At 46.3% G+C, this 12,851-nt stretch overlaps 1 protein-coding gene across 2 annotated transcripts in view; it reads right to left on the reverse strand.

The window, feature by feature from the left end:
- FAM171A1 (family with sequence similarity 171 member A1) overlaps positions 1-12,470 on the reverse strand; it is a 125,258-nt gene extending 112,788 nt beyond the window's left edge. The window contains exon 1 of one of the 2 annotated variants that reach the window (XM_073801691.1): positions 12,150-12,470. In XM_073801691.1, the coding sequence (XP_073657792.1) occupies positions 12,150-12,246 (97 nt within the window). In that variant the 5' untranslated portion in view covers positions 12,247-12,470. The remainder of the gene's footprint in view (positions 1-12,149) is intronic. The other variant, XM_019933495.3, reaches the window with a different exon arrangement.
- Positions 12,471-12,851: the final 381 nt, after the last annotated feature.

Consider the following 12,851-nt stretch of genomic DNA (forward strand, 5'->3'; position numbering starts at 1 on the left):
AAAGCCTCTCGGGCAGCCCAGCCAGTTATTCCCTTCCCTGCAACCCTGCACGCTTCGCTTTTTGCTTATCCCTGTTTTCCCCTCATGGGAGCTTGAGTTCCAGAAAAGAGGGGCTGGGTCTTAATTATCTTTGCAAATTATCTCAGAAACAGTGAGTGTGAATCCCTAGAACAACTGAGAGACACGCTAAGAGGAGAGCAGAGGAGGGTGTGCGGGTGGGACCTCCACCTTCACGGTGTACCAGCACATGACTGCAAGCCACATTGCTTTTCATGTATAAAAAGGAATAATCTCTCTCCCAAATACCTCTCAGGATTATGAGGAACAAAACAGATAATGGCTCTGAAAGCACTTGAAAATCTAATGGATCCTATAAATTTAAGATAATAACATCAATGTTTTGGTGGTGAAAGGTAAGGCAAGCAGACTCTCTGTTGGATGGATGGGTGAACCGATGGGTGGGTATAAAGATGGGTAGATGGATAGATAGGTGGGTTGATAGATGGATGGATGGGTGGATGAGTGGATAGATGGGTGGATGGGTAGATGGGTGTGTGGGTGGATGGATGGATGGATGAATGGATAGGTGGGTGGGCAAACAGATGGGTGTGGAGATAGGTGAGGGGAAGGGTGTATAAAGAATGGCTAATCAGCCATGAAGCAGCTAACAGAGAGATAAGGTGAGGAAGCATCTAACTTCAAGTCTTTCCAGACCATTCTCTCAGGTAAACATCTCCCTAGGGATTCTGAATTTAGAAATGGGAAGATAGGAGCAGGGAATAGCTTCACCTAATTAACAAAATGTTATCTAACGAGTACACATAAACAACAGCCCTGGTCTAAGAGCTGGCAACTCCTTTTTCATACTTACTTAGCATTTATATAGTATTTTAACATGTATTGATTTGGAATGCATAAGTTTAATATTTTATGTGACATCTAATAGATTTCCATCAAGACACTCAAAGAACCATCATTATAGGCAATGATTCTATCTTTAAATTTAAAAAGGCAAATGAGGTTTATCAAGATAGTTTCAAAAAACTGGTTCAAACAGTAGGGGAGAAAGTTCATAATAGGAGCATTTCTATCAAATTTAACTTCAACTAAAAACCTACGTTACAGCACAAGAATCAGTTCTAAAGAAAATACAACTTGTGCATGAAAAGCCATTTTAACAGTCTGCTCTGCCCAGAGGTGAGGGAGCTAAAAGGATCGCTTTCTGGGTCTCATTTCACTAGGCAGTCTTTAAGTTTACAGGAAAGGAAAAAATGTATCCATAGGAGTATTTGCCAAGGAACGTTGTTTAGGAAGGAGACCTAATTTTGCTGTGGCCGTACTAGTAACATTGGGACAATCCTGCAGGTACTCTGCCTGGACAGCAGAGCCATATTTTAAGAGGGCTCCCTGGGCTCCAGCAGATGGGCTGTAAACTTGACCAGACTGCAGACACTGTGTCCTCCCCACTCACCAGTTGACTGCATTAACTTCTCTATCCCTTTCCCATATGCTTTCTCACACAGTCACAAACATGTCTAGCAGATGGTAGGTAACAGAGAAAGAAACTGATCAGCTGAGCAAAAAGTGAAAACCCTGGTTCTAAAGAAGGCATCTAAAAACCAATCTCCTCCAACCTCTGATTAAATGGGAATATTTTAAATAATCCAATGACGTGAAACACAAGTAACTTCTTTCACGCCATCCTCAAGAAGCACTGCCCTCTTGTATTACAATATTTAGAATAACAGACCTACATGGATCTAATGCTATTCTGTTTTCCTAACTCGGAATAATCACAGACTTTCTTAATATCAAAAAATATTGAGACAATAATAGAGCGACCAGCAACTCTCAGAGGATGATTTTTCTATCACATTAAACACCAAACCAATGCTGGGCTCTGAGGGTCCACATTCAGGCGTCAGACTGAACACCCCTATCTCGTGAGCATCACAGCAAGAAAATGTTCTAAGTTCAGAAAAAATCCTTTCCTTTTATAAAATCTCTATTTTAATATAAACAACAGAAAGGCTATTTATGCCACTAAATCTGTCTGTCTGGGTAGAAGTCCAAAGAACTCAAAGGACCTGGGGAAAGTACCTTCGCTGAAAGTACCAACAGTATATACAGCAGGGAAGCCGTACACAGGTGTCACTGTTCTTTATGTGGATACAGCTTCTAAAAAAAACAGCAGGCAGCTCTGAAATAGACTAAAAATTAGGAAAGGCCATATGAGGGAAGAAACAGAACTGAAAAAAGAGGACCTGACTCAAGCACCCACTTTTTCCCAAATCCCAGTGAGGATTTCTGGAATGGCTCAGTTCTGTGAGATCTACATGCAGACATGCACGTGCATCTGCAACACCCAATGTACATTTCTATAGGTTAATGGCACAAGCAGAGGAAATAAGGGGACAATCCTATCTGGTCTCAATTTCCAAATGATATACCCAGTCTTTGGGGGTGATTTTAAATCTCAAGAAATTTCACTTTTTACAGCAGGTCATCTCTTGGTATGCTCAACTCTGATTCAAAATATCTGACTTCTGTGAATAGATATGTCTAGAACTTTATTATTATCTTAACTTTAAAAAAGACTATTAGACTATGAGGAATTGAATCAATATACTCGTGACTCAAAAGGGTTAATGAAATGTCCCAAGTAACTTCTAGAAGCTGCTTAGTCATTTTAAGAGATCCTGGTACTTGCTGGAGTGTATCGACTCTTGCACCTTCCAACTGGCATATATGTTTAGGGTTTTTTTTTTAATTAATTAATTATTTTATTTTTGGCTGCGTTCGGTCTTCATTGCTGTGTAAGGGCTTTTCTCTAGTTGCGGCGAGAGGGGAGCTACACTTCATTGTGGGGCACAGGCTTCTCACTGCGGTGGCTTCTCTTGTTGTGGAGCACAGGCTCTAGGCATGTGGGCTTCAGGAGTTGCAGCACACGGACTCAGTAGTTGTGGCTCACGGGCTCTAGAGCACAGGCTCAGCAGTTGTGGCGCACAGGCTTAGTTGCTCCGCGGCATGTGGGATTTTCCCGGACCAGAGCTCATACCCGTGTCCCTTGCATTGGCAGGTGGATTCTTAACCACTGTGCCACCAGGGAAGTCCCTGTTCAGGTTTCTTTTAAAGAGGAGAACAGGCACTGAAACAGCCCTATATAACCTCTAGTTTTGCACTGGTAGGATGCAAATAATAGACTCTGGAAGGGTTATTTTTGTTTTCTTTTTCTCTCCTATTCCTTCTCTACCCTGACACACACACACACGCACACGCACACACACACGAGGGTGGGGACCTCATGAATGGGATTAGTGCCCTGATTAAGAAGAGATCTCAGAGAGCTCCCTCACCCGTTCTGCTATGGGAGGACACAGCAGAAAGATGGCCATCTATGAATCAGAAGTGGGCTCTCACCAGGCATCGCATCTGCAAACACCTTGATCTTGGACTTCCCAGCCTCCCAAACTGTTGAGAAATAAACTGCTGCTGTTTATAAGCCAACCAGTCTATGGTATTCTGTTACAGCTGCTTGGATGGACTAAGACACCCCCTTTTAGTCTTTATTTCAGAAGAAAGTATGATCAATATCCCTGCAAGGTACTCATCCAAATCATTAATAAAATATTATTAGAAATCAACTATAAATTATAAATAATCAAATTAAGAATAGGCAAATAAATAGAATGTTGTTAATAATAAAATAGAGACCCAAGTTACACGTGCTTTAGTTCTCTCTGTTAAGATAGATTTCCATTCACAAATGCTTGTTGTTGACCCTTCTCTCTTAAGAGGAGAGATCTAAGTGCTAATCGTGAGGCTGAGGAAACAAGGCACAGCCACACTCGACTACACCCGGTATAAAGTCATCCACAAGACTGCTACTAATTACTGGTTTGAAATCAGAGGTCTGACTAATGTGATTCACCTTATGGATTGAGGCTAGCTTTCATCAAAGCATTTATGTCTTTAGTTCAGCTCTGTCAAAACTACATTAAAAATCTTTCCTTCAATATGAATTCAATAATTTTTCTATTCGAATTCTGAGCTCTAAGAAGTCTAGGCCAATGAAACGTTCATTTGACTTGGACATGGTTGCCTCTTCTCATTACACTCAGGCTTCTCTATCCCTGTGGGGTACAGCTCAAAACAAAACAAATAAGAAACAAACCAATCTTTTACAAACTCAGTACTCACTTCCAAGTTAATTTCTCCTAAGCCAGCTTTTCCAACACCACTGGCTACTTCCCACAATCCCAAAAGATCTTGCCAGTTCTCATATTTGAGTATGTTTATATGTTTTATATAAAGTTAAGCTTCAATTAAGGGCTCAAACTATTTGAACATATTAAATCCATATTTGATCATCTCACCACCCCACCCTTTGTAAGTACTGGGAGTTTTACCTAATTGTTTCTGCAATTATTATTCAGAGCTTCAGCTGATACTGGAAATCACTACAGAACCAACACTGTCTAACCAATACTGCCCCTGCTTCAATATTTGATCACCAAAAGGACGTGTCTCACCTAACTTACAACTTTGAGGAGCACTAAGTGATGTTCTGTGTGCTTATGCTCTCTCAAATACAACTTCCTGTGGCCTACTGTGGGCAAGTCCTCGAAATTTCTAGAAATAAACATCACAGACAACTTACAGCTGTATTTTACTCATGCAACTGTTAACGGTTTCATGTTAAGAGATTCTTGCCTAATTACATTAAAGTACCTTGGTGATGTCCTTAATTTATTTTTCCATTTCTTCTTCAATTGGATTGTAAAATGTGAAAAAGTAAGCACCCCTAAAGAATCAAGCTTACCCCAAAATATACTGTCTCCTCCACAGTACCCTTTTTTTTTTTTTTTTTTTTTGCGGTACGCGGGCCTCTCACTGTTGTGGCCTCTCCCGTTGCGGAGCACAGGCTCCGGACACGCAGGCTCAGCGGCCATGGCTCACGGGCCCAGCCGCTCCGCGGCATGTGGGATCCTCCCGGACCGGGACACGAACCCGTGTCCCCTGCATCGGCAGGCGGACTCTCAACCACTGCGCCACCAGGGAAGCCCCAAAGAACCCTTTTTTCGTCTAACAAGTGTTTAGCATACTGTTTTCATACAGTAGACATTTCACATTTAGTATTTTAAGAATGGAAAAGGGGAGCATGGCTGTGAGTGAAGGGAAGTGAGGTTGTACAACCATCACCCAGGGGACAACGATGGAACATTCTAGCCGGAGGGGGTGATCTCAACCCGGCGAAGAACGGAGCTAAAGCTGGAACAGGCACATGAGGAAAGGCCAGACGTCATAATTTAGATGCCATACTTTGGGCAACGGGAAGAGAGTTAATGTGTCTCTGCAGGAGAGAAACATGAATTAAAATGGTGTTTGAAGAGGGCCACGTGGAAAGAGCCTGGGTTGAAAGAACAGACTGAAACAGAGGGAGAAAGACACGCTGCTTTACACAAGTACCTGGAAGGGAAAATGAAGAGAGATGAGTGAAGGAATATTGATGAGATGGGAGGGGAAGGCAAGAATGATGCCTTAACATGAGGCAAGGTCTTCGGCCTGCAAATAAGGGAGTCATTCTCTCCCTTTCTCCAGTCTTTGTTTACCTTTAGGCTAAAGCCCTGAACTCGAGATGGGTCAGGCTTCTGTCCATTCTTGGGTCTGCTCCTCAGGAGGAGACACTTCATTATCCTTCCCCTTCTCCCATCCCCACATCACTCCACCAAGTGGCCAGCGACCCCCGCAGTGGTGGCTCCCTTCTCTGGGCTAAGGTGAACGTTAGTCTTTTGCTCCCAGCAGGATAGGAACTGCAGGAGACCAAGCAGTCTCCCTCTTCCTGCATTCTGCAATCGGGGCAGTGTCGAGGATTATTTGGGTGTTTCCATACTGCTCTGTCCTCCACCTGCAGGAGGCGTCTTTTTTTTTTTTTTTTAATTTTATTGGAGTCTAGCTGCTTTACAATGTTGTGTTAGTTTCTGCTGTACAGCAAAGTGAATCGGCTGGACATATATATATATCCCCTCTTCTTGGATTTCCTTCCCATTTAGGTCACCACAGAGCATTAGAGTTCCCTGAGCTATACAGTAGGTTCTCATTAGTTATCCATTTTATATATAGTAGTATATATATGTCAATCCCAATCTCCCAGTTCACCCCATCCCCCTTCCCTGCAGGAGGCATCCTTAATGGTTCTGGGGGTTCCAGGCCCCCGAGCTGGTGGGGCTCACTGGCCCAAGAGAGGCAGAGAAACATCAAGGGGATGTGCTGAGCCTCTGAGACAACACTGGGAGGCCGTTCCACGTTGGGGGTCCCCTATCATTTTATTATACGATGTCTTCGGGGGCTGATGGTGACATTCAGTCGTAACTTTCTTTTACCTCATTTAGTTACTGATAGGTATGTTTCGACAAAGATTAGAGCCAAGTGAAGCCAAATTTCTAAAAGAGGCGATCGCTTCTCCCTGCAGGTGTGAGTAATCCCCGCGCTAGAAGGAATACCGATAATCGCATGCACCTTGCTTGCAAATAAAAGTCACAGCCCACTGAGCTCCTCTGGAAAAAAAAATCGTATTTTGGTGGTGATGGTGGGAAGGCCCTTTAGGCTCTCCCCAAGGGCCCCCAACAGGGTTCCAATTTGGCAGAATTTTGTTAAACAGATGCAAAAAGCCTCCAAATGTTATCTTCAGCAGCTTGGTCCCCCAAAGTGGTCCAAGCTGTACCATTACCCTGGCTGTATGGGTGCATCATCTCTCACAGTCCTTGGGGGTCAGTCTCTGTACTGGTTTCCTATTGCTACCATAGAAAAGTACCACAACTCAGTGGCTTCAAATAACATGAATTTACTATCCTATAGTTCTGGAGGTCAGAAGCCCCAAATCAGCATCACGGAGCTAAAGCCAAGACGTTGGCAAGGCAGCATTCCTTCTGGAAGCCTTAGGGGAGAATCCACTTCCTCGCCTTTTGCAGCGTCCGGAGGCCGCCTGCATTCCCTGGCACTGTCTTCCTGGCCAGCAGTGAAACATCTTCACCGTCTCTGGCTCTGACCCTCTGCTTGCGTTGTCACATCTCCTTCTCTGACTCTGATCTTTCTGCCTCCCTTTTATAATCCCGAATAATCTTCCCATCTGAAGATCCTTAACCTAATTAGCTCTGCAAAGTCCCTCTTCTCACGTAAAGCACTACTGTATTCTCTGGTTCCAGAGATTAGGACATGAACATTTTTCGAGGCCATGACTCCACCTTCCACAGGGTCTGTGCGGCTAGAGAACACCATTGTCTGAGGTCCCCTCACTTCTTTGGGCCTGGGTTTCCTCACCTGCAGAACAAGAAGTATAAACTTGACCAAGAAGCGCCTTCTGATACTATATAAACGCACCTACCTGGATCTAAAGACATCTACATAAATGTGCTCTATATATGCACCCTTACAATGACCAACTGTATGGATTATAAGGTAGAGGAAGGATCTAAGGGGACACCCAGATTTTGAGTCCAGTTTAATAGAGAACTTAAGGTAAGCTGGACTGGAGAAGGAGGCTGGCAGCTGAGGAGTTTGAGGTCAGCTTCGTGCACTGAATGGAGACGTCCAGTAGCTTGTTGGACAGAAGGAACTAGAGCAAGAGAGAGAAAAGTTGGAGTCATCCACGTAATAGGGTTTAATTACTGGAATCTCTATGGGTTAATAGATCCTGCAAGGGGTAAATGAAAGAAAAATAGGCAAATGTTTGCAGCCTCACTTTTATCTGAGAGGAAGAGGAGCTGCAAACATTTCAAACAGAGGCTTGATCAGAGGAAGGTGGAGTCGCCTTAAATACGCAGAATAAACTGTTTATTTTAAGGAAACTTATTGTGAAACCCTTTCTAAAGTGGTTAATTGCCTCAAATGTTGCCTATTTACAAGTTTGACTTTACAAAAGTACGTAATGGTTTTCTGAATGTAGGGCACACCATCGGGTCACAATATAGAATTTTTAAGAACGATCACTTCTTATAACGAGTTGGTCTATTTAGGGTGCCGAAGCTTAATTTAAAAAGTACTGTTAAAATACATTCACTTCCGTTTTTGCTGGAACTGAATAATTTAGCCAGGACTGTGGTCTTTAAAGGCCCAGAAGTCATATATAAAAGCAAAGTATAAAAGCATTACTGATGTATATGTGTTATCACAGGGCAAATTCTTCCAACTAGATTTCTGAAATGTTTTTATATTCAAGTTTTCCTTCAATATAGAGTATTATACACGTCTGTTGCCTGTCCAACTTATTTCCGTGTGCCTTTTTAGTAAGCAGTATTTAATAAAACTACTAAATTAGCATTGGCCAACAATAATGAAAATAAACAGATTTACAGACATATCAGTAATTTGTTTAAAATGAAGGCTTGATTAAAACTGAGAAAGTACCTTCACTTGAAAGCTATTAGTTCGGAAATCCATGCAATATTTTCTTTCTTTTGGTTAGGTTTCTAAGCTAATAAGCTGTAAGTTACCAAGCATTACAGGACAAGTACAAATAGGATACAAAAATAATTCTTAAACTCATCTCAAAGACTTTGCCAGAAATTCCCTAGACATTGCTGTTGCTTCTGCATAGAATTCCCACACCTGGCGTGCAAGGAAGTCCAGAGGTCTCGGCAAGTTCAAGTCCTGCAGTTTCCCAGGATGTGAGCCCATGAGTTTTATTTAGATGTTATGCTCTTAATATACTGTCAGCATAAGTCATGCCTGTTGGATAATCCTCCTGATAGCTTACATCCCTTCCTGGTCTTTCAACTGATCACGATGTTCTAAAAACCGAAATTTGAATTTGGCCAGGAATAGACCTTTTGCAGAGAAGAGAGACAGCCAACCATTCACCTCAAATGTTATGATAGATTGTAGCTTTTCTGAGAGGAACAAAAAAATAGCACATCATTGCAAAATACTTTACTGTTAGAGAATAAGCAGCAACCTAGCTCTGACCTTTCTTCTGGCACATAAAGAGAGTGCTGGGGTTCAAGAATACATGTCATAGAGCACGTCTGCACAGCTTACCACTCCTCAAGTAGGGGCCCCCTCTATCAAGCTGGTCTTAGCGCACGGTTGTGTAAGAGGTGGAGAAAGTCAGAATTAGTAGATACTTGTGAATAACGGTTTCTATAAATTCCCAGGAAAAAAATTAGATACTATGACCACTTTAGGGCAACTCAAATGGAAACACTTCATAAAAACACGCAATCATATGCTGGAGTTGGTTCAAATTCATGACCAGCAAAGCCAAGCCTCATGGTGACAGCTAACTGTTGCCTTTGAAATCCCTTTGCTGATTCAAAGCAGCTACAGTAGGGAGAGCCAAACTTTAAATTTTATCTTGAATATATAAAGAGCAAAGTGATGCCGAGAAATTTTGCAGATGTTAGTTTCCTCTGACATAACAAGGATTCATTTAAAAAGGAAGGTGTCATTTAGGCCTAGGAATCTAATTGGGGTGCTCTGGCCCATGATTTACGTGTTTGAGGTCTCTAAGTAGTTTTTCCTAATCTAAATTTGGTTGGTGCATAACATCTATGTGAGCACAATGCATGTTCAAAGTATGATTCGTAGGGACTTCCCTGGCGGTCCAGTGGTTAGGACTCCCTAACCACTTCCACTGCAGGGGGGCATGGGATTGATCCCTGGTCAGGGAACTAAGATACCACAAGCTGCGCAGCCAAAAAAAAAAAAAAAAAAGTACGATTCATGGAACAGTTTCTACAATAAAAGCAAAACTCTTACAAATTAGGTTTCTGGGCAGGTAAGCATGAAGTTTTTTTCTTAAAGTGTATGCATGGTGCCCTTTAGTATATGCACTAGCTGTCTTCAATCCTTTACTCTTTCTTTCAACACAACCTGAGCACCAGCTCTGTGCAAAACCCTCTACAACCTGCTGCGGAAAATGCAAAGTGGAATCAGAGATAGCATTTGTCTTCATGGTGTATGTGATCCCGGAGAGCAGAGAAGACATGAATTTTAAAACTATGTTACGAGATAAATTTCAAAATGGTCTGAAGAACTCAGTGGGGTGAAGGCGACCTTCTACAGTTAGAGGAGCAATTGTCCATTCCCTGAAAACACGGAACTAGTTCAAAATCCAGATGCCAGGTAGTGAGACCCTGAGTTCTAGCAGAGCTCCTGGGCTCAGATCTTTAAAAAGCCATCCTACCCAAACAAGGAAGTAATCCTGGGGAAAAATATTCCAAGATACTTGATATCCCACTCCAAACACACAATATACTAAGGTACTCCTAGCTGTGCATAAACATCTCACAGCTTGACTTTTTCTCACTCACCGCACAGAATATTCCATTTCTGAGACTTTAGTTACCAGATAAAATATTTAGCAGCAAGCTCTCTGCAAAATGTGGTGTTTGACCTAGACCTAGTAGGTTTTTTTCATGACTTTTTTGTTCCAGTTAAGGCTATGCTTTCCCCTATTTTATAAGTGCACAAACTTAATGTTTCCATATCCCTATTCCAAGTGCAAAACAAAAAATTCCACCCATTCTTTGGAATTAATGGCTTCGTTGAAACACAAATATCATATTCATTGAAACAGCTGATTCAAAGAGCAGTAGGGGATTAATGAAAGAGGCTACAATTCAACACTGCTGAGCTAATGTCCTAAACATTCATTTCCTACATGAAGAGACAGTCTTTTCTGTACCTTGTCAATGTTCCCCCTTCCGTAATGTACATTACTAAGTTTATACACAACTCAGAATGGTCTTGTCCCATCACAGCTATAGAAAAAGCGACGCATGAAAGAGACTCCAGCAAATGATACAGCAAGCGATGAATATGAAAACCTTGAATTCAACATGTAGGTAACAAATCAAACCCCAACCGACTGTGGGTAGGAACTCCCTTCCCTGTCTCAACATGAGAGGTGGAAAACCACCTGGGTTCTCTGCTCCCAGGCACTCCCGGGCTCTGGGTTCTGAATATTTGCCATAAGGAAAGAGGGCGAGCATATGGAAAAGGGCGTAAGGCAGGGTCCTAGCAAGAGGATGGAGCGAGCTGGGATGGAGCGCTCCCCGTGCATTCCGTCTGCTGGGCGGACTTCACAGAACACACACCTTTCCTCGAGGAAAGGACGCGGGCAAGGAGTCTGGGGGTCGGGGTGCGGGTGAGGGTCTCCAGGGCTGCAGGGAAACCCTCCCGGGAGACCAGAGAGGCCCAGCGAGGCCCGGCATTGGTGTCCTGTGTGAACGCCAGATGTGCATCCACGGCGGCCTCACTCACCCTTTCGAAAAACCAGGCAACAGAGAAGCCCTCGATTTCGACCGCACAAACCCGTGCAAAGGAACCTTCGGGCTTCCCCCCCAAACAAATTCTTATTTTGAAAACAAAAGACAGGCTCGTGGCCATTCTCAGAGGCGAGCACACTCCTCCCAGGGTTGGAAAGCATATTTGCAGAGGCCAAAGATTAGACAAAAGCCTTGAGCTGGCGACACACAGCCGTGGAAATGATTTTTTTTTAAAAATTGATTAGGGCCTCCCAGTTCCAATTCTTTCTCCCCTTCCGGGGATGATTCCTGGGCCGCCGAGCAGAGCCCTTAAGGCCTGTTAAAGACGTCGCATCGGGAGGGGGAGGAGACCCCGAAACTTTCCCAAACTGCGGCAGGCTGGAGGCGGGCAGCGGCCGCGGACCTCGGGGTCCCGGGGCGCAGGGGGCACCCCAGGGGCGGCGGCCACCCCCTCGACCGCCGCAACAAAAGGGCCGAGCGTAGCCTTCACGATCGGGCTTCGAGAACCGAGCCCCGAGGTGGGGAGCGGGCGATGGCGACCCGGGGTCTGCCGTTCTCGCCCGGGCGAAGGAGATGGTGCCGCGTGTCCGCGGCGCGCATAAAGGACCCTCGGATACATCCACACCAGCCACGCGAGGCGGCAACAGCTGATGCCACCCGCACCCCGGCGGCCCGCGGCCCCCCGGGAGCGTCTGCCCGGGTATCTCGGCGCCCCCGGGCGGCGCCGCCCCCTCGGGAGCGCGGCGCTGGGGCTGCAGGCCCGGTGGCGGCGGCTCGGGCTCGGGCGGCCGCGGCGACACAATGCGGCCCCGGAGCCCCGCCGCCGCCGCCGCCTCTGCAGCAGGCCCGCGGCCGACACAAAGCCCGCCGCCGCGCACCGACCTTGGGCTCCGGCGCCGGGTTCCCGCAGCGTCTTGGTCACCGCCTTCCAGACGTTGCAGCCCAGCAGGCAGAGCAGGAGCGCCGCCGACCTGCTCATCTCCGCGCCGCAGGGCCCCGGGCGGCGCGGGCTGGCCGACCACCGGCTCGGAGCGGCGCGTCAGGGGCAGCCGGCCGCCGCGCCTCCCTCCATATCGCCTGGCTCCGCGCGCGCCGGGCCCGCCGCCCGATTGGCCGCGCCCCCGCCCGGCGCGGCGCCGGGCCCCGCAGCCCACGGCCGCTCCCGCCTCCGCGCGCCCCGGTGGGTTTCCCCGAAAGAGCCGCCGCCGCGCCTCCGCCGCCTCCTTAACCCCTTCGCGCCCCGCCCGCGGCGGCGCCCAGGCCCCGGGCCGTGGTGCCACCTGGCGGCCGCGAGCCCACGTGCCCCGCCCGCCCGAGCGGCCACCCCCTCGGGTCCGCCCCGCGCGCCACCCGGTCTCCCGGGAGCAGTGAACGCGACCTTGGCGTCCAGACCGCCCCGCCACCCCCCTACCTCGCCTCTTGGGAAAGACGGTAGCTGCCTTTCAGGCCGAAACCCTCGCACCAGGTTAGCTGATGGCCCTCTCGGTTTGCGCAGGAGCGCGGCATCCTGCAGCTCTGCCTGTCCCGATCCACCCAGGAACCCCAGGGGAGATCTGACACCCAACGCCGAAGGTCGGCGGGAAC

This window comes from Tursiops truncatus, chromosome 2 (assembly GCF_011762595.2).
Source record: "Tursiops truncatus isolate mTurTru1 chromosome 2, mTurTru1.mat.Y, whole genome shotgun sequence".
Lineage (NCBI taxonomy): Eukaryota > Metazoa > Chordata > Mammalia > Artiodactyla > Delphinidae > Tursiops > Tursiops truncatus.